This window comes from Rattus norvegicus, chromosome 6 (genome assembly GCF_021556685.1).
Source record: "Rattus norvegicus strain SHRSP/BbbUtx chromosome 6, alternate assembly SHRSP_T2T, whole genome shotgun sequence".
Lineage (NCBI taxonomy): Eukaryota > Metazoa > Chordata > Mammalia > Rodentia > Muridae > Rattus > Rattus norvegicus.
The window spans coordinates 54448641-54471482 of NC_141539.1; the positions used below are offsets into that span (position 1 = coordinate 54448641).

Genomic DNA, 22842 nt, shown 5'->3' on the forward strand with positions numbered 1-22842 from the left:
GTATCATTTGGAGGAGGAAGTACAACTATTGTTTTAAGGATCTTCAATAAGTAGTCTGGTTTCTCTTGCTGACACCCTCTGTAGTGATTAGCAAGGCTTTTCCTTGGTATGGGTAATTTTATGTGCTATTTGGGAACAATAAAGAGCTCACAGCAAAGGAAACAGAACTGAATGGGAATGAAGAAAGGAAACAATAACATATCACCATTATACATTTGTCCTAATAAAGTAATCCTTCTTTAAGACAGACCCCAGTTGCCAGGCTGAAGGGGACTGCTATATGAACTTCAGATCCTGCTGTCTCCATCCCTGTAAAGCAGATTACAGGGATCCACTCTCTCCCAGGCTCCTTTTTAAGGAGACACGCATTGCTAGATAACCGTTGCTCTCAGGTTGGCAGCTCTAATGATTTCCTTTAAATAATGCATGTCAATGTAATTCTGTTCTTTTGTTTTGGTTTTTGAGACAGGGTTTCTCTGTATAAGAAAGATATTCTTAAAGGCAGGAAGAACAGGTATTGTCACTTCTAGTTACGCCCCATGTAGCTTTGCCATGGCCTAAATGCATTCAGTATTTGGGTGGTAGCTATTTCCTCTAGCTGTAAGAAGAAACACTGAGGAAGATTTAGCTGTAGGGACAACTACTAATTATTCTGGAAGGGTCTTTAGTTATTAATCTTTAGGACAGCAGGTTTTCTACAGCACAGGTTTATTTCTATTATGAGTTTTATAAATTCCTTTCAGCCCAGGATCTGATTTTTCATAACAATGCCCTTCCCCAATTACTCAACATACTGGGATAACAGACTTATTGTTAAATGGATTATTAAAGTGAAAGACTAGATCCTTGCACCTGACTAGTTAGTCTTGAGTATAAATTAGGTGCTCTGGGATATATGTGCTCTCTTCTGATCTCAGAGATAATATTAATGTACTGAAAACAGAGATAGCTTACTAACTGGTCAAAATCTGAGCCAGGGATTAAAAATAGGAATATTTACTATTATTAGTAGAGTGTTCTTTTAAAAATATTTATTTTATGTGTGCACATGAGTGTATGTATATGCATGCAGAAGCCTGTGGAGAGTAGAAAAGAGCATTGGATCCCTTGGAACTGAATTACACACATGTGAACCACCATGGGGATGTTTACAATTCAATTCTGGTTCTCTAGAAGCGCAAAAAGTGCCCCTAACCACTAAGCCATCTCTCCAGTCCAGACATGAGTACTCCTAACTGCTGAGTCATTTCTCCAGCCCCTGGTAGAGTTATAAGAATAAAGTAAAGAATACTACTTTTCTGTTTTGGTGCTAAAATTAGGTTAAATAAACCTTTATGTTTAATAATTTATTTTCTCTAATAAACTTTGGAGAAATTACTTAAGATGGATTAGAGAAGCATAAAAGAAAATTCCTTTGGGAAATATCCTATAAAACACCAGAATGATTAGAAGATCATTCTGAAACGTTCTTAAGCAACGTCATCTTAATATCCCCAATTTTTAGCAATATTTAAATGAGTATTTGATGCATTTGTGTGTTGAACACTGTACTGTTAAAATAATATAAAAGTTTATCAGCTGATACAGTTTCTTAGTCTTGTCTATATGCATTTGTCTGGTATAAGTCAAGGAAAAAGCCAAAGAAACATCTCTAGAAACAGAGCTTTAGAGCTTCTCAAGGTCACTAAGAACGTTACTTAAAAAAGTACTCCATGTTAATTCAATGTGTTCATAAAATATTACACATCTTGCAGAAACCAAACAGGACACACTCCAACAGGTAAAGTCTGGTTTGATTTTAACACTGACTCCCTTTGAAAGTAGCCAGACGGTCTATCTACATTTCAAACACAGGACAGGTATATCTTCTTATCAGATTATAAACACAATGCCAATATTATTAAAGAGTTCATTTTCTCCAAACACCCAAGTTTTCTGTTACTTAAATACTGAAGCAATATTGAGTTTGGTTTTATGTCAGGATTAAGAAGCTAAAGTTTAAAGTAGCTCAGAATTACAAGTTGTTTTAAATTTTTATTTCATATGCTAAATATCTCTCTTGAGGCTTTTGACCTGACTGAGAATGTCATTAGCACTTATGCCTCCCTCAAGCCTCATTCTGTAAAATGTAAATTATAAATTTTGAATGTCAAAGAAAGAGGAAACTAAATTGCTTGGAGAGTAAGAATATCGCCTATTATCATATTTGGAAAACATTATAATTCATTCATTCATTTATTCATTTATTTAAATGTGTGTGTGTGAGAGGGGGGAGAGAGAGAGAGAGAGAGAGAGAGAGAGAGAGAATGCATGCAAACAAAGATGTGGAGGTAAAAGGATGGAAAACATTACACTTCATTCATTCATTCATTTAAATGTTTGTGTGTGAGAGAGAGAGAGAGGGAGGGAGGGGGAGGGAGGGAGGGAGGGAGAGAGAGAGAGAGAGAGAGAGAGAGAGAGAATGTATGTGTGACAATGCCTGCAAACAAAGATGTGGAGGTAAAGGACAGGCTGAGGGAGCTGGCTCCTGCTTTCTATCATGTGGGTCTTGGGGCTCCATCTCAGGTAGTGAGTGGTGGCAGCAAATACTTTTACCACTGAGCAGATCTTCTTGTCATTTTACATTTATTTATGCTGTGTGCATATGAAACCCAGAGGTCAACACTGGGTGCTGACTGATCAAACAAAGACTAGCTTAGGCCAGCCACCCCCAAAGATCCTTCTGTTTTTGCTTCCTCAGAGCTCCGACTACAGTTGGTTGTCCCCATGCTGGCTTTAACATGGCTGCTAGGGCTTGAACTCAGGCTTCGTCTTTGCTTTTTTGCTTGTTTTCAAGATAGAATCTCACAATGTAGCTCTGCCTGTAGGTCCTGTCTCACTATGAGAAACCAGGCTGGTCTCAAACTCATAGATCTGCCTGCTTCTGCACCCCAAATGCTGGGGTTAAAGTACGTCAGTATGCCTAGCTGGCTTCAGGCCCTCCTTGCTTGACAAGCACTTAACTGGGACTGAAACTCTTCTTTTTATGTTTCTGAGACAGTTTTATGCTGCCAAGGCTGCTCTGAAACCCAGACTGTAGATAGGAGCCTTTTCGCACCAATGTTCACATCCTGCCTGGTTTATGAAGTGTTAGGGAACAACTACAGGGTTCTGTGTATCCTAGGCAAACACTGTACGAACTGAGCTAAAACCCAGCTTTGTTTGACTTTTTAAGAAATGTTATAGGGGTTGGGGATTTAGCTCAGCGGTAGAGCGCTTGCCTAGCAAGCACAAGGCCCTGGGTTCAGTCCCCAGTCCGAAAAAAAAAAAGAAAAGAAAAAGAAATGTTATATTACCTACTTACAAAATAAGAGATCCCTGTCAGATATACAAACATTTTGCAACATTATTTTTACTAATTAAAAGTACTTTTGACAGCACCCCGCGAGCAAACTTGAGCCTTGGGACCACAGGTAAGACCAACTTTTCTGCTGCAAGTGACCTGCATGGTGAACTCGGGACACACAGAGGCAGAATTCCTCTAGGACCGGGCACTCCCTGTGTTTACCGGGAGTCCCACACCCGCGGATCCCGGCCCGCAGCAGCTCTCTGCTCCCAGACCCCGTGGGAGAGAGACCTCACCGCCTGGTCAGGTGGGCACTCCTGAGGCTGCAGAGCGGAAGAGACCACCAACACTGCCCACCCCTGCCCACATCCCTGGCCCAAGAGGAAACTGTATAAGGCCTCTGGGTTCCCGTGGGGGAGGGTCCAGGAGCGGCAGGACCCCTGCACCTGAGACACCACCGGAACCTGAAGGAACAGACCAGATAAACAGTTCTCTGCACCCAAATCCCGTGGGAGGGAGAGCTAAACCTTCAGAGAGGCAGACACTCCTGGGAAACCAGAAGAGACTGCACTCTGCACACATTACTGATTCCAGAGGAAAACACCAAACGCCATCTGGAACCCTGGTGCACTGAAGCTCCCGGAAACGGCGGCACAGATCTTCCTGGTTGCTGCCGCCACAGAGAGCTCGTGGGCAGCACCCCACGAGCAAACTTGAGCCTTGGGACCACAGGTAAGACCAACTTTTCTGCTGCAAGTGACCTGCCTGGTGAACTCAAGACACAGGCCCACAGGAATAGCTGAAGACCTGTAGAGAGGAAAAACTACACGCCCGAAAGCAGAACACTCTGTCCCCATAACTGGCTGAAAGAAAACAGGAAAACAGGTCTACAGCACTCCTGACACACAGGCTTATACAACAGTCTAGCCACTGTCAGAAAGAGCAGAACAAAGTAACAATAGAGATAATCTGATGGCGAGAGGCAAGCGCAGGAACCCAAGCAACAGAAACCAAGACTACATGGCACCATCGGAGCCCAATTCTCCCATCAAAACAAACATGGAATATCCAAACACACCAGAAAAGCAAGATCTAGTTTCAAAATCATATTTGATCATGATGCTGGAGGACTTCAAGAAAGACGTGAAGAACTCCCTTAGAGAACAAGTAGAAGCCCATAGAGAGGAGTCACAAAAATCCCTGAAAGAATTCCAGGAAAACACAATCAAACAGTTGAAGGAATTAAAAATGGAAATAGAAGCAATCAAGAAAAAACAAATGGAAACAACCCTGGATATAGAAAACCAAAAGAAGAGACAAGGAGCTGTAGATACGAGCTTCACCAACAGAATACAAGAGATGGAAGAGAGAATCTCAGGAGCAGAAGATTCCATAGAAATCATTGACTCAACTGTCAAAGATAATGTAAAGCGGAAAAAGCTACTGGTCCAAAACATACAGGAAATCCAGGACTCAATGAGAAGATCAAACCTAAGGATAATAGGTATAGAAGAGAGTGAAGACTCCCAGCTCAAAGGACCAGTAAATATCTTCAACAAAATCATAGAAGAAAACTTCCCTAACCTAAAAAAAGAGATACCCATAGGCATACAAGAAGCCTACAGAACTCCAAATAGATTGGACCAGAAAAGAAACACCTCCCGTCACATAATAGTCAAAACACCAAACGCACAAAATAAAGAAAGAATATTAAAAGCAGTAAGGGAAAAAGGTCAAGTAACATGTAAAGGCAGACCTATCAGAATCACACCAGACTTTTCGCCAGAAACTATGAAGGCCAGAAGATCCTGGACTGATGTCATACAGACCCTAAGAGAACACAAATGCCAGCCCAGGTTACTGTATCCTGCAAAACTCTCAATTAACATAGATGGAGAAACCATGATATTCCATGACAACACCAAATTTACACAATATCTTTCTACAAATCCAGCACTACAAAGGATAATAAATGGTAAAGCCCAACATAAGGAGGCAAGCTATACCCTAGAAGAAGCAAGAAACTAATCGTCTTGGCAACAAAACAATGAGAAGAAAAGCACACAAACATAACCTCACATCCAAATATGAATATAACAGGAAGCAATAATCACTATTCCTTAATATCTCTCAACATTAATGGCCTCAACTCCCCAATAAAAAGATATAGATTAACAAACTGGATACGCAACGAGGACCCTGCATTCTGCTGCCTACAGGAAACACACCTCAAAGACAAAGACAGACACTACCTCAGAGTGAAAGGCTGGAAAACAACTTTCCAAGCAAATGGTCAGAAGAAGCAAGCTGGAGTAGCCATTCTAATATCAAATAAAATCAATTTTCAACTAAAAGTCATCAAAAAAGATAAGGAAGGACACTTCATATTCATCAAAGGAAAAATCTACCAAGATGAACTCTCAATCCTAAATATCTATGCCCCAAACACAAGGGCACCTACATACGTAAAAGAAACCTTACTAAAGCTCAAAACACACATTGCACCTCACACAATAACAGTAGGAGATTTCAACACCCCACTCTCATCAATGGACAGATCATGGAAACAGAAATTAAACAGAGACGTAGACAGACTAAGAGAAGTCATGAGCCAAATGGACTTAACAGATATTTATAGAACATTCTATCCTAAAGCAAAAGGATATACCTTCTTCTCAGCTCCTCATGGTACTTTCTCCAAAATTGACCATATAATTGGTCAAAAAACGGGCCTCAACAGGTACAGACAGATAGAAATAATCCCATGCGTGCTATCGGACCACCACGGCCTAAAACTGGTCTTCAATAACAATAAGGGAAGAATGCCCACATATACGTGGAAATTGAACAATGCTCTACTCAATGATAACCTAGTCACGGAAGAAATAAAGAAATTAAAAACTTTTTAGAATTTAATGAAAATGAAGGTACAACATACCCAAACTTATGGGACACAATGAAAGCTGTGCTAAGAGGAAAACTCATAGTGCTGAGTGCCTGCAGAAAGAAACAGGAAAGAGCATATGTCAGCAGCTTGACAGCACACCTAAAAGCTCTAGAACAAAAAGAAGCAAATACACCCAGGAGGAGGAGAAGGCAGGAAATAATCAAACTCAGAGCTGAAATCAACCAAGTAGAAACAAAAAGAATCAATAGAACCAAAAGTTGGTTCTTTGAGAAAATCAACAAGATAGATAAACCCTTAGCCAGACTAACGAGAGGACACAGAGAGTGTGTCCAAATTAACAAAATCAGAAATGAAGAGGGAGACATAACTACAGATTCAGAGGAAATTCAAAAAATCATCAGATCTTATTATAAAAGCCTATATTCAACAAAACTTGAAAATCTGCAGGAAATGGACAACTTCCTAGACAGATACCAGGTACCGAAGTTAAATCAGGAACAGATAAACCAGTTAAACAACCCCATAACTCCTAAGGAAATAGAAGCAGTCATTAAAGGTCTCCAAACCAAAAAGAGCCCAGGTCCAGACGGGTTTAGTGCAGAATTCTATCAGACCTTCATAGAAGACCTCGTACCAATATTATCCAAACTATTCCACAAAATTGAAACAGATGGAGCACTACCGAATTCCTTCTATGAAGCCACAATTACTCTTATACCTAAACCACACAAAGACCCAACAAAGAAAGAGAACTTCAAACCAATTTCCCTTATGAATATCGATGCAAAAATACTCAATAAAATTCTGGCAAACCGAATCCAAGAGCACATCAAAACAATCATCCACCATGATCAAGTAGGCTTCATCCCAGGTATGCAGGGATGGTTTAATGTACGGAAAACCATCAACGTGATCCATTATATAAACAAACTGAAAGAACAAAACCACATGATCATTTCATTAGATGCTGAGAAAGCATTTGACAAAATTCAACACCCCTTCATGATAAAAGTCCTGGAAAGAATAGGAATTCAAGGCTCATACCTAAACATAGTAAAAGCCATATACAGCAAACCAGTCGTCAACATCAAACTAAATGGAGAGAAACTTGAAGCAATTCCACTAAAATCAGGGACCAGACAAGGCTGCCCACTCTCTCCCTACTTATTCAATATAGTTCTTGAAGTTCTAGCCAGAGCAATCAGACAACAAAAGGAGGTCAAGGGGATACAGTTCGGAAAAGAAGAAGTCAAAATATCACTATTTGCAGATGATATGATAGTATATTTAAGTGATCCCAAAAGTTCCAACAGAGAACTACTAAAGCTGATAAACAACTTCAGCAAAATGGCTGGGTACAAAATTAACTCAAATAAATCAGTAGCCTTCCTCTACACAAAAGAGAAACAAGCCGAGAAAGAAATTAGGGAAACGACACCCTTCATAATAGACCCAAATAATATAAAGTACCTCGGTGTGACTTTAACCAAGCAAGTAAAAGATCTGTACAATAAGAACTTCAAGACACTGAAGAAAGAAATTGAAGAAGACCTCAGAAGATGGAAAGATCTCCCATGCTCATGGATTAGCAGGATTAATATAGTAAAAATGGCCATTTTACCAAAAGCGATCTACAGATTCAATGCAATCCCCATCAAAATACCAATCCAATTCTTCAAAGAGTTAGACAGAACAATCTGCAAATTCATCTGGAATAACAAAAAAACCCAGGATAGCTAAAACTATCCTCAACAATAAAAGGACTTCAGGGCAAAGGACACTGTGGTTAGGACAAAACGGCAACCAACAGATTGGGAAAAGATCTTTACCAATCCTACAACAGATAGAGGCCTTATATCCAAAATATATAAAGAACTCAAGAAGTTAGACCGCAGGGAAACAAATAACCCTATTAAAAAATGGGGTTCAGAGCTAAACAAAGAATTCACAGCTGAGGAATGCCGAATGGCTGAGAAACACCTAAAGAAATGTTCAACATCTTTAGTCATAAGGGAAATGCAAATCAAAACAACCCTGAGATTTCACCTCACACCAGTGAGAATGGCTAAGATCAAAAACTCAGGTAACAACAAATGCTGGCGAGGATGTGGAGAAAGAGGAACACTCCTCCATTGTTGGTGGGATTGCAGACTGGTACAACCATTCTGGAAATCAGTCTGGAGGTTCCTCAGAAAACTGGACATTGAACTACCTGAGGATCCAGCTATACCTCTCTTGGGCATATACCCACAGGGTACCCCAACATATAAAAAAGACACGTGCTCCACTATGTTCATCGCAGCCTTATTTATAATAGCCAGAAGCTGGAAAGAACCCAGATGCCCTTCAACAGAGGAATGAATACAGAAAATGTGGCTCATCTACACAATGGAATATTACTCAGCTATCAAAAACAATGACTTTATGAAATTCGTAGGCAAATGGTTGGAACTGGAAAATATCATCCTGAGTGAGCTAACCCAATCACAGAAAGACATACATGGTATGCACTCATTGATAAGTGGCTATTAGCCCAAATGCTTGAATTACCCTAGATGCCTAGAACAAATGAAACTCAAGATGGATGATCAAAGTGTGAATGCTTTACTCCTTCTTTAAAAGGGGAACAAGAATACCCTTGGCAGGGAAGAGAGAGGCAAAGATTAAAACAGAGACTGAAGGAACACCCATTCAGAGCCTGCCCCACATGTGGCCCATACATATACAGCCACCCAATTAGACAAGATGGATGAAGCAAAGAAGTGCAGACCGACAGGAGCCGGATGTAGATCGCTCCTGAGAGACACAGCCAGAATACAGCAAATACAGAGGCGAATGCCAGCAGCAAACCACTGAACTGCGAATAGGACCCCCGTTAAAGGAATCAGAGAAAGAACTGGAAGAGCTTGAAGGGGCTCGAGACCCCATATGTACAACAATGCCAAGCAACCAGAGCTTCCAGGGACTACGCCACTACCTAAAGACTATACATGGACTGACCCTGGACTCTGACCCCATAGGTAGCAATGAATATCCTAGTAAGAGCACCAGTGGAAGGGGAAGCCCTGGGTCCTGCTAAGACTGAACCCCCAGTGAACATGACTGTTGGGGGGAGGGCGGCAATGGGGGGAGGGTGGGGAGGGGAACACCCATAAGGAAGGGGAGGGGGGAGGGGGATGTTTGCCCGGAAACCGGGAAAGGGAATAACACTCGAAATGTATATAAGAAATACTCAAGTTAATAAAAAGAAAAAAGAAAAAAGGAAAAAAAAAGTACTTTTGAAATACTTCCTTACATTCTCTAAAAGGATTAATAGCAACATTTTATGAGTCTTTAAAAAAAAATCACCATTGCAGAGGATAGGGACTACTATTATTATTAATTAATTATAACTTTTACATAAATGTTAAACTTTCTTAACTATAATCTAAATCTTTTGGAATCACGGTAAATATAATAGAATTAAATTATAACAAGACAAGTTTACAGCTATACCAAAACAGCCTCCTTTAGAAGGGGATTTTGGATTTTTAATCCACTAATTCTAAGTTATCTTTGCTGCTTTTAATTTTTTTTTGCTTAAATTTAAATAAGAAGTTTTAGGAGTTAATGAGATATCTCAGTGATTCAGAGCAGTAACTGCTCTTTGAGAGAACCAGGGTTCAGTTCACAACACCCCCATGGAAGCTTATAACTGTAATTCCATTTCCAGGGCATCTGATGCCCTCTTCTGGCCTCCGAGGGCACCAGGCACAGACATAGATACAGGGAAAACACCCACACATATGAAAAAATTTAAAAATTTAAAAAAAATAGTGCAGTCACTAAAGAATTTTACAGCACATGAAATATCCTCATCTAGGTTTTTGTATATAGAATTAGCCTTTGTCTTTGGAATTTCAATTTAATTTTAAAATTCAAATATGCCTTCATGAAATAAATCCGGTCCAAATAATATAAATAGATTTTTAGCAACAGCAAGTAATATTTCAGAGAACGTCTATTATGCTGAGAACAACGTAAAGGAAACTAAACTCTCAATGCTCTCAACTAGGTCTTGATTTAGTCACTGAATCCTATTTACCTTCAACCTAAAGTAGTAGACAAGATTTGAAATTGGAGATGGCCTATGCACATCATCACCTTAATCAACAGTCTTAACCATGAGTACGTGACAGGTTTCCTTGTGTCTGGCCAACATCAAGCACTATCTGCCTCCTCATACAGACACATTGCTAGAGGGGCAAGCTATACACAACAGGCTGTTACAACAATAATGTATTTACTGTACCATGAGTAACTAAGAACAATTAGAACTCTTTAGTGCAGTAACAGTTGCCTTCATGGACTCAGATTTAGGATGCCTCAATTTGAACCTACAGTGCAATTTCTCAACTGATATCCCAGAATGCTTACTTTCTGTCTTTCTCAATTTTTTTTTAAATGTAAGTTTAGTGTGTTGGAAATATTAGGGCTTAAATAATCAATGTGTTACTCTATCAAGGCTGTCTCCTTGTGATTACTTCTAAGAGGTAATACACAATGACAGAAGAATGTGACTCGTTTTACAAAAATATGTTTATAGAAAAGTTTTCAAGCATAGCTCTTTTGCTGAGGCAAGAACATTTGTATTTACAACACAAATCTGAAACACCTACATGTTTTTCTGCATAACAGAACATGTTTCTCTTGGCACAATGTTTCAATCTCATATTTGAACAGAAATTTATAGGTAAGTCATCCTCAGTGCTTGGCCAGAGGGCATTTGATTTTGTTTAAAGTAAACCAATGGGATATACGCAACAGCATAAACTATTTGCTAGTCTGTCCTTCCCGTTTACACACGCATGCAAAGTTACCATCGGAAGCCTTCTTCAGCTCAGTTTTCAGTCTCTCCTTGTCCTCTACTAGCTTTTTATTTTCAGTTTCCAAAACGTGTTCTTCAGTGTTGTCATTATTTTTTAGCACCTATCATAAAAGAGTTACAGGAAAAATAAGCTTAGATTGCAACAGTTGGATATTTTTTGAATAAATTTAAATGATTGGTCTTTATTAATTTTTCTTTTTAAGTATTTAATATCTTTTACAAAGTACTTTTACTAATAGAAACTTGATAGCTAGCAAACACAAAATTTCGTGAAGCTGGAGAGATAGCTCAGCTGTGAAGGGGACACATGCTTTTACAGAGGACCTGAGTTTGATTCCCAGCATCCATGTGGGGCAGCTTACAACTCCCTATAAATCTAGCTCCAGGACAATCCAATGCCTCTGACCTCTGTGGGCAACTGCACATACATTCATATAACCATACACTTCACAAGGACACACATAAACAGAAACATATTCTTACAAATGATTTATTACAGCTGAGAGGTGGTGGCCCATGCCTTTAATCCCAGTACTTGGGGATGCAAACTCTGTGAGTTTGAGGCCAGCCTGTTCTACAGAGCAAGTTCGAGGACAGCTGGAGCTACACAGAGAACCCCTGTCTCAAACAATACAAAACAAAACAAAAGATTTGCTCTTATTGTGGATGATATCTCTGAGATGAAAGTAAGACTGGGCTATAATTAGAATTATGCTTTTAAATTCAATGTGATTGCCTTCTTCGGTTAAGGATGATTTTTATGGTTTTTTTTTGTATAAATAATGCTATAATTGTATTATCCTGTCTACTGGAAATTATTTTTTACACATGGAAGTATGTAAGGGTATAATGTTACCAGGATGAAGATGGGTAAACGGAAAATGGCAGGGTGATCTCAGGGGAGGGAAGTTCTGGTTTTCATTAAACAATACCAAATTAAATTTTTAATGTAGTTGATAATTTAAAATGACCTTTATATTTCAAAATATAATCTGGATATGAAACAGTCTGTAGCTTGTCTTTTCTAGGTAAGAACATTACAGATCTGAACAGTAAGACATATAGACAGAAAGATCTGACAGAAAACATATAGAATAAGAATTTCCTAACTTCCATGCCTAGATAGAAATCATCACTGTTTTATAAATTAGAAAAAGATTAAAAGAAACGTAAAATATCTAAGTTACAAAGAAAGATAAATTACATTTTAAATGTAAGAGAACTAGGAGATAGATCAGTTAGTAAAGTGTTCATACTGAGTTTGATCCTTAAAGCACACATAAGGAAACAGGCGTGGTGAAGCTTGCCTACATTGGGTAGATAGAGACAGGAGGAATCTGTCTCTGTTGGCCAATCAACCTAACTTACTCCATGAGCTCCAGGCCAATCAGAGATCTTGTCTCAAAAAACCAAAGTGAATAGTACCTGAAGAATGAAACTGAGGTTGACCTCTGACCTCTATGCTCATATGCACAACATGCATATGGACTAGGACCCCTCTCCTCAACACATACACAACAACATAAATAGAAAATAAATGTTTGTATTCACAAGCCTAGACCAGTACGCTAAATGGTGGCAACAGCTTAGTTCTGATAGCTTCTGTGGTTAGGAAAACATGGTGATTTAGAATTTTCTATACCAGAGTGATTCATTTTCTATTATTAGTTGGTAATTTATCAGACAAAACTCACAAAATCTAGTGAGCAATGAGTAGATGCAAATAGTTTAGCATGAAAGATACTATGAGAGATGAAATGAAGAGAAAGCTGGTCTACAGTCTTTGATTGGCAGCTTTCATCTAAGGGAAATGAAAAACAAGCAAGTAAAAGCTAAAACAAGAGTGTGGCACACTGTGTTGGAGTAGGATGGGAGGAAGCAGCTCAGAGGGGGAATTAGAGCTCCAGTCAACATACTACCTTAAGTAGCTATGAAGGGATTGGAGGACCGCATAGTCTAACACAAAGACCATCAGACCTTTTAGAATCAAAAAAGTTGCCTCTAAAAAAGCAGAAAGAGAATTTCTCACAATCCTATCAATTTGTTCAAAACAATTCTAGCCTAGAAAATTAGAGTTGCAATTGTAAAAGTCAGAATAGATTTAAAAACATAAAGCTTACTTTGGACCATTACCCCAGTGGAGGTGATTACCAAAATTGGGAAGGAACCACTGAGCTGCAGGAATGTTTACAGTGACTGCTTGAATTATGCTGCCAACTCGGAAAAGCTGGATTTGTGGCAGTCTTGTAAATAAGCTTTCATTACTGCACCTGTAAAACTGCTCCAATTTATTATCCTTAATTCATGCTGGAGAAAGACCAAGAGGTCTGGAGACTGCAACTCCACAGCTCCCAGCTCCAAGAGTACAAGCCTTCCCTGCCTGACCCCCTCTCGGCCACCAGGAAGCAGGTGAGAGTAAAGGTCACAGAGGAGTAAAGCTTCATGCTGCCATTCTGAAGCAGTTCAGTTAAAATTAACTGATGGCAAGGCATGAATGCGCATGTCAGAGATAGCTGAAGAGGCAGGAGGATTGTGCTCTCTCTCTCTCTCTCTCTCTCTCTCTCTCTCTCTCTCGATGTATTTGTTTTTATGTGTATGAGTGTTTGTCTGCATGTATGTCTGTGTACCATGTGTGCTGGTGCTCATGGGGCCAGAAGAGGGTATCAGATCCCCTAAACTAGAGTTACAGATGGTTGTGAGTCACTATGTGGGTGCTGGAAACTGAACGCACAGTCCTATGGAGGAGCAGCAAGTGCTCTTAACCAGGGAGTCATCTCTCCAGGCCGAATATTGTGATTTTAAGGACAGTTTGGACTACTTAAAGAGAATCTGCCTTGAAAAACAAACAAAACATTAACTTCTTTCATAATTCTCATTTCTTTAACTGAATTATTAGAAGAGAAATGGGCCTTGGGCACCAAATAAGCATCATTTTCCTAGGACAGCACAGGAGCTGAGGGGACAAAATATGTGTTTGTAAATGTGGGGCTACACTACAGTCAGGCTGCATGGCCTCAAACTTCCTCTACTGTATTTTTTTTTTTTTAATTACCTGTTCCTTCCCTGTTTTCTCAGCTATAAAATGCAGACAATACAGCCTCATGGGATTGTTAAGAATTAAGTGTTAATATCTTACTGTGAGGCATTTAGAGTCACAATTGGCACAGAGTTAACTATTATTTACAGGCACAGAACCTTGAAAGTCAAAACCTGTGAGGTGACTTGCCCTAGGTCACACTGCTGATTATGGTAGTGCTGAAATTAGCACCCAGGTGAACGTTTCTGAATCTCAGGATTAATATTTTCTGCAGGATAATATTCTTCCTAGATGCAATAGGAATTTTATCATTCTCAATATTTCAAAGCCCACATGAAGTAAAAAAAGCATTTTTTACATTCTTGCCTATGGCTTTTATTCATTACATTAGTTAGACTCTGAGAATAGACAGGATTTATCCAGCTTACAAACTTCCTTTTCTTGTCTACTAGCTTTAGGGTAGCATATCTGGTAACCTAGCCCACTGGTGCCTCTTCTGAGGATCTAGGACCTCTGACTGAGTCTGAGCTACTCAGAAATCAGGGAATGAGAAGAGCATGGAATCAAAGGGAATGAAAAGACAAATTGTGGAAGGTCCAGGAATCAGCAAGCAGGTAATAAATTTCCTACCATGAGTGACTGGCTTTGAAAATAATTCTGAAGGAAGAGTTCTAAAGTTCTCCTGAAGAGGTGATGTTTTGAAGGACAGGGCTCATTGAACTCTGTTAGTTGTGATGCACATGTGAAAAATATTTTATAAAATTATAAAAAGTGTCCGCTTACAGTTCAAGTTTAGAAGGAAAACAACTAAAGGGGAGTGCATGCTGCAGCAGTGGTTACAACTCATTACTCTAAGAGGATGGCACAATTTCAAAGCACTAGAGACAGACAGATGAAAGCATTCCTGTGAGGACGGAGCTGAGGCTTTTGAATGTGGTCGCCATACACTAGATGATGATTTTACACTGTGAAATAGATCAAAAGGCCTAAAATTAAGTGAACGACATTAAAGTACAAAATAAAATTGATTGTGCTGTGAAACAAACATACATCTCCCCATAAAAAAAGCAAAAAGTACTTATTGGCTTTTTAACACAAACCATACCTACGTCTTGACTTCTAGAGAACAAAATTACTATAAGAGGAAGTACAGAAGACATCAGTGGATCAATCAATGCTTTTTCAAATCAGAATAAACTTTGGTGAGATGCTCAGTGGGTAAAAGCACTTGCTATGTGAGCCTAGCGACTGAGTTCAACCCCTAAAACTCATGTAAATTTAGAATAAAAGAGCTAAGTCCTAAAAGTTGCCCTCTGATCTCTACACATAGACTGTGGCATGCACACCCTCTCTGTATCCTGCATACACCATAATAATTTTTTAAAAAGAACAAGACAAAGTAAAATGTAAACTGTTTTTAACATGCTACTTCCATAAAAGATGCTGGTAACAACCTGGTCATAAAGATATTTTTAAAAATTCTGTGTCTATGAAAGGAGGTCTTTCCTTCCATTTTGTTACCATCTAAGTGAAACAAGTGTCATAAAAAGTAAAATAGAAGCTCTGGATGGGAGGTGGTGAGATTTATGAGCTCACAGAGCTCTGTCTATTGGCCACATGATAGCTGCCTGGCTTCCAACTGAGGGCAGGTGGTGCTCGCACGCAGGTCTCTTTTAAAAGGCTGGGCTTTAAGGCTGAGCTCAGGGTTCTCAGTGTCTACTGCTGAACAGGGCGTTAGCTTAACATGAAGACTATCTTTAGTTTGTAATAGAGAAATGATCTCAATGCATGATTATAAAAATACTTTCTTAGGAAAATGTGTTTCACTTGTTAATAGTTCCAATGGCTTTTTTTTCTAAGAAAACCTCATGGAATTATTATGAACTGAAATGCTGAATCTATAAGATCATTAATAATTTTGTGTTTTCTTTTTCTTTCTTTTTTGTTTATCTTGCCAATAGGGCAAACCTCATTATTTGAAAGACACATACATTCCCTGGATATCAGAAGATATAAGCAACATTAAGAATTGTAAACAAGACTTTAAAATCACGTAATCTCAATAATTTCTCTTTACTTCCCATAAAACAAATCATTCTTTAACTGAAAGAGAAATGGACACAGAAAATTATAAAGATTTAATTTAGGTTATGAAGTAAAATTAATGGTAATAGAGGACTTCAAATTTGTAATCCAAGAATGGCTATGAGATGCTATATTCTGGGTATGACATGGTCACTGTAATCTTCAACTCACATTAGCTGTGGTTACTTGCACAAGATTGGCCCTTGTCAACATTCAGTCGTAGATGGACATAGGGCCCTCACCCTTCCTGCTGAACTACTCTGAGAGATTTTGGAGGAGGGGAGTAATTGGGAGCTGTGTACCCAGTGGTGAACCCACTAAACTACAATGGAGACCAAATCCATGGTCACAGAAGGCTTCAGTTACACTCAGTGCCATCACAGACCAACAATGGATGAAGGTGGAAAGGGTCTTGCAGGGGGACAGAGGACTGGGTGGGTGGAAGGGACAAGAGTGAGCAGAGGTAAAAAACAGAATGGATTATATACATGTATGAAATTGTTTAAGAAGAAATTCAATTACGAAAAAACCCTATTAAAATATGCATGCTCCTGTTGTCCTCTGAGAGCCTTCACAGCTGACTCAGACAGATGCAGACACCCACAACCAAACAGTGGATGGAGCCTGAAGACTCTCAGGGAAGAATAGGAGGAAGGACTGCTGGCCCAAAGGGGACAGAAACTCTACAGGAAGACCAACAGAGTCAGCTAACTTCATCCTTGGGGCTCTCGGAGTCTGAACCACTAACCAAAGAACACACATGGGCTGGACCTAGGCCCCTCTGCTCATATGTAGCAGATGTGTAATGTAGTCTTCATGTGGGTCCTGAACAACTGGTGCAGGGGCTATCCCAAAAGCTCTTTGTACACGGGATATGTTGTAGCTGGGCTGCCTTGTCAGGCCTTAGTAGGAGAGGAAGTGCCTAGCCTCACAGAGACTTCAAGTACCAGGGTGGGATGGGATACCCAGGGAGGCCTACACCCACTTAGAGGAGAAAAGGAGAGGGGAAGGATTGTAGGGGAGGGTGACCATGACTGGGGCAGTGAGCAGGACATGAAGTGAATTAGTAAAAAAAAAAATTAAAATAATTTTACGCATGCTCCCACAGTTCATAGAAACAGGACCACTGGTATTGATTTGTATTGAGGGAAAGTGTGGAATCAAGCATCCCTAAAGAATAGTAATCAGCGGTGCAGTGGTGGCACACATTTTTAACGTAGCACTCAGGAGGCAGATGGGAACCTCTGAGTTCTAAGCCAGCCTCATCTAGAGGGGGTTTCTCCAAAACACAACAACAAACAACAACAAAAGCAATCATTCCTTAGATCAACGCGATGGTTTCGGATACTTTCTCTGAACAAATTATGAAAATGCTATTTTTTTGATGCTAAAACATAGTACATTTCTCCTTGTGAACGTTAGCAGCATTTACACAATTTTTTATAAAGAAAATTAAATACCAATTTTAGTCTTTCATTCTCTTCCATGAATTTCTTGGCAGCCTTATTGGTATTTTCTGCTTGAATTTTAAGCACTCCTTTGTTTGTTATTTCTTTTGCCAGCTGAGTAATAAGCGTAACCAGACGTCTCAACACTCTGAGGAAAAAGAAACAAGTGAAGTTCAGAATAATGCATAACTAGATTAATCATCGGGAACTCTGACTTCAACACAAATAGCCATTGTCAAATAATTCCTGTTAGGTCTAAAGAAATGGTGGTGGAGGCGACATTTAAATGAGACATTTCCTTCTTGCTATCTAAGTCTGTCAGTTAGAACAAGCTGGGCTCCACTCCTTTGCATCCTCTGTTAGAAGATAAGCATTGGAAGACAGCTGGAGAGCTGCCCCCGGCTCCGCTGCAGCATTAGGGAATCTAGCTGAGGCATGCTGCAGAGCTCACACTGCCGGTGCAGGTGCAGGACAGCTGGCTGGCTGACCAACTCATTACCTCCTAGGCCCTAATACGAGGGCTTTGAGTTGATTTACTCTAACATCCACCCCATTATGATCTGCTGGAGTGTGTGAAGGGACCGGTCCTGGAGATTCAAAGCTGCAGGATCTCCATGATACAGGGTAACAAGAAGATACCCAAGAGAAGATCCTGTGAGGACCCATATAACTAGTGTAGCAGAAGTCAGAGGCTCCAGCCAGACCACTCTTTTTTGAGGAACATTTGCTTGTAAAAGGTGTGTGAACAAAAGTGTATACTATGTGACATGCTGTGACACATTTTGTTTTTGCAGGGGGAGGGTTTCAAGGGTGGGGGCAGCTAGGAACACGCAGATGTAGTGGCATTTCACAGCTTCTTGCATAGTGTTGTTTTCACTTTATAAACCATTAGCCTTAAGTAGTCAAATGAAACTTTAGTTAATTAATGTGGGTTTTTGAAACAGTGTTTCTGTGCATATCCCTGGCTGTCCTGGAACTCACTCCCTAGACTGGACAAATGCAACGCAAGGCCAGCAAGACTCTCTATATATCTATATCTCTATATCTCTATATCTCTATATCTCTATATCTATCTATCTATCTATCTATCTATCTATCTATCTATCTATCTATCTATGCAGTTTAAAGAGCATTTTCTAAGGGGGCGCAAGTCCAAAACACTGAACATTGACAGGTTTACATGTAATCCCCACTGTCAATTATTCTTACAACAGCTATTTTCTAAGGAACTATATTAGGTGTTAGGGCCACAGCTGAAAATGAACTTAGTTCTTATCTTCAAGTTTAAGTTCTAGTTGGAAATATTTTTTATTTTTATGTGTTTATTTATTTATTTTGTTGTTTTCAAGACAGGGTCTGACTATATAGCTCTGGCTGTCCAGGAACTCACTATGGAGACCAAACTGGCCTCAACTCACAGAGATCTACCTGCCTCTGCTTTAATTCCAAGTGCTGGGATTAAAGGCATGTGGCACCATGCCTGGCTTCTAGTTGGAGATATAAACAGTATTTAATTGCAATTGTAAATAACACTACAAGTTGACATCTAGACTTAACAGAAGACTTGCATACTTTGTAAGAACTGATGGCCACAGGGCTTCTTTGAGAAAGAGCTAAAAGATAAGTAAGAGCTAAAAGACAAGTAAAAGTTAAATAAAAAAGAGAAGGCCAGGTATGGTCAGCTTAGCCTTTAAACCCAGCACTTGAGAAGCAGAGGTCTCAGATATCTGCGAGTTCAAGGTCAGCCTGGTTTGCATAGCAGGTTCCGAGTCATCCAGGGTTACATAGTGAGACCTTGTCTCAAAAATAAAACAAACGGGGCTTCAGCTTCCCAGGTCCTTCCCTACCACCTTGCTTGTGTGTGTGTGTGGGGGGGGGGGGGACGGTGTGTCATTGTCTCTGTGTGACCTGTTTCCTCACCCAAACAATAACTGTTCCTCAAACACCACAAAAACAAAGGTTGGATGGAGGGAAGAGTGTTTTGGAATAGCATGTATGATGGCACAAACGGGAAGGACAGAGATATTTCACAATCAACAATTATTTTTTAAAAGAATGAATAGGGCAGGAGAGTGGGAATGAAATGTACTGTTCATATTGGAGAACAGTAGTCAGCAACTAGATCACTCAAGGCCACCTGCAGCCAGCAGATCTACAAACTGTAACTTCCCCCTTGTTTTTGAGATTGTAATTTAATTACATGTCCCCTTTCCCTCCCTTTCCTCCTTCCTAACCCTCCCATATATCTTTGCTAATTCTCCTTCAAAGTCATGCCTCCTTCCTCCCCCCATTTTACTAATTGTTATTGCATCCACGCACACACACACACACACACACACACACACACACACACACAGTCCGTATAATGCTACCTGGATATATGTTTTCAGGGCTGAACATTTGCCACTGGACAACCATTTCCTGGGCTCTTCCTTTTACAGGCCACGTCTTCCATTCCAAGCTTTCTTTAGCATAACTAAGATCTGTTACTTGAGTATATCATTTACACTCTTTTATGAAGATATCAATGAAAAGATCTTAGTGTAAGTGGAAAAAAGCAAAAAAGAGAATTCTATGAGTGTTAAAACTGTGTGTGCACATTTTTTTTCTTTTACTTACAGCCAAAAAAATAACGAGAATCCAGAAATATAAAGATTTCTTTGAGACCTGAAGAGCCTCATCTGTGCCTGCTCATAGGCAGCAGGTCTGCTGGCTGAGTTCTTCTCAACGACATTTATGGAGGAATACTTCTTTACTTCTCTCACGGCATCTGTTACAAGACAGAGAACACTACTTTTGGTTTTTAAGAAAACATTTTTTTTTTTTAAACAAGAAGGAGTTGTAGAATAAACTACCAGACTTTGAGATAGTGGACTTTAGCTATGCCCGTCTTTCTGTCCATCCCTCTTTAGTACCCGACAGGGTATTGTGCGCAAAGATTAAAGTGTGTAAGTGGATAGTAGTGGTAACTTATGAATCACTTTAAACCATTCCTCTGGGGCTTATCAGCTCAAGTCGTGATCTACTGTGAAATATCTCTTACTCTTTCCACTTCTATGCACAACTAAAGCTCAACTTGTCTCAGGAACAGACACAACCCTGCCTCATCCTATTGCACTCACTATCACTTTACATAACTAAGACTTCAGAACTATTTCGTTGCACTGAAGTTTCTATTGTGCAGACTAGTTACCTGAGACTCAGACATGCTGCACTTACTTCACAAGAGTTCACAGGCACTCTCTGAATAGTGCCACATTTCTATCACTCCAAATTAACCCCCAACACATCACTGCAAAACAATAAGGTTCCATTTTATCACCTCACACTTGTATGCCATTTTTTTGACTGAAAAATCTTTATTTCCAACACCATTAGGCACACTAGCAAATTTGTTGTGTGTTACAACACAAATAAAGATAAGTTTGTGTTGTTTGTTGATTTTTCAGATAGGGTCTCGAAGTGTAGCTCTGGCTGTCCTGGAACTCACTATGTAGGTCAAGCTGGCCTTGAACTCACAGAGATCAGGCTGCTTTTATCTTCCAAGTGCTGGGATCAAAGGCATATTGCCTCCACCCTCCACCCCTCAGCTGGATAATTAGTTTTTGCACATGATTATCTGGTAATTGTGTGGTAACATTTTCTGCCTAGGAGATGGAGTTCCCAGAGTCCATAGAGGTAAGAATAAAGTACACAGACATGGAAAGGGTAGTTCAATTACTAGTACTAGACCTCCCTCGGAATCTGGCTTCCTCCTTTGCCTGCACCCCACTGAAACAACTCCTATTTTATTATAAAATTTTTCTCTCTCTCTCTCTCTCTCTCTCTCTCTCTCTCTCTCTCTCTCTCTCTCTCTCTCCCCCCCTCCCTTCTCCCCCCCCCTCTCTCTTCTGCTGCTGCTTCTGCTTCTTCTCTTCCCTCCCTCCCTCCCTCCCTCCCTCCCTCCGCTTTTTAAATTCTCCTTTGTTGCTCAAGTGCGGGCAAGCTGGTTTCTGAGAACTGTAGCGAAAAGACTCTCCTATGGCTCTCTTTTCTTACACAGGTGAGTGATCGCTTTCGGTAGACACTTTGATACCTCTTAAAGACTTGCGATTATTTCTCATTCTTTTATTTCACAGACACATGTCAAACTAAGAGACACACAATGCCATTCCAAAGTCATTCAGGTAGTTGGTGGCTCAGTAATGATCAGTTTTCTCTACTGCTTTACTACTTTATTGTGTTGATATGTGGATGGAGATTTAGTGTACAGTACTAACAATAACACATCATGTCCAATATTGACATTTTCAAGTAAAATACAAATCCATCAAAACTTGACACAATTTCCTTCTTGGGTTGTTGTTGTTGATGTTGTTGAGACAGGGCCTCATTATAGAGCTCTAGATGTCCTTGAACTCACAGATCTATCTACTACTTTTGTTTTTGCCTCCTGAGTGCCACCACATCTCGCTTCCCTTCCAGTTTTAACAATTCTATACTCCTTCACAGTGGATGCTCTCACTTTTATAAGGAGGACCAACTCTACTTCAAAGGTTAGTGTTTAGAACGTAAACACATCTTTGTATAAAACAACATTAAACACAGTGGTGACGGTTCCAAGTTGGTACCAGTAAACCCACTTAACCCACCACTTGAGCATTAGAAGGAAGTTCCTAGGAAAAACATTTTGCAATGTGTATTAAAAGCTAAGTGACACTTGCAAGAAGTGGGTAGGTAATCTTAAGACAAGTCACTTAATCTTGCTGGTCCCAGTCATGTCTAAAAGAACATGGTGATTATGAAGGCTTGTGGGATTTCTGTTTTGGAAACCTACTAGCTCTACTTTTAACATATGAAGTATCATTACCATGGATATTTATAACCTGCTGAAAAACTCATTCAGGCTGCATATTTCCTGTAAAATGCTCATTATCAGACTTGCTGTTTTTGCTGCTGTTAAGAATTTTGAATATTACTCAACTGTAAACAACATCCACTTACACTTTATACATACTTTATAGGTATAAGCCTGAAGTTAATTTCAGACAATGTCTTTACTGTTCTTGGATTTGGACTCTAATCTATCACACAAAGTGAGGGGTAGAATTTTCCACCGGTGCCAGCATGCTCATGCAAAAATGTTTTCAATTCTTTAGACTCAAATTTTTAAATTTAGAATTTTTTGTTAGG

General features: G+C 39.7%; 1 protein-coding gene across 2 annotated transcripts in view; it reads right to left on the bottom strand.

The window, feature by feature from the left end:
- Bcap29 (B-cell receptor-associated protein 29) overlaps nucleotides 1-22842 on the bottom strand; it is a 39988-nt gene that overhangs the window by 12104 nt on the left and 5042 nt on the right. For both annotated transcript variants that reach the window (XM_087552622.1, NM_001006980.1), the window contains 3 exon segments: nucleotides 20290-20440; nucleotides 17683-17818; nucleotides 11093-11201 (listed from right to left, as the gene is read on the bottom strand). In XM_087552622.1, the coding sequence (XP_087408748.1) occupies nucleotides 11093-11201; nucleotides 17683-17818; nucleotides 20290-20440 (396 nt within the window).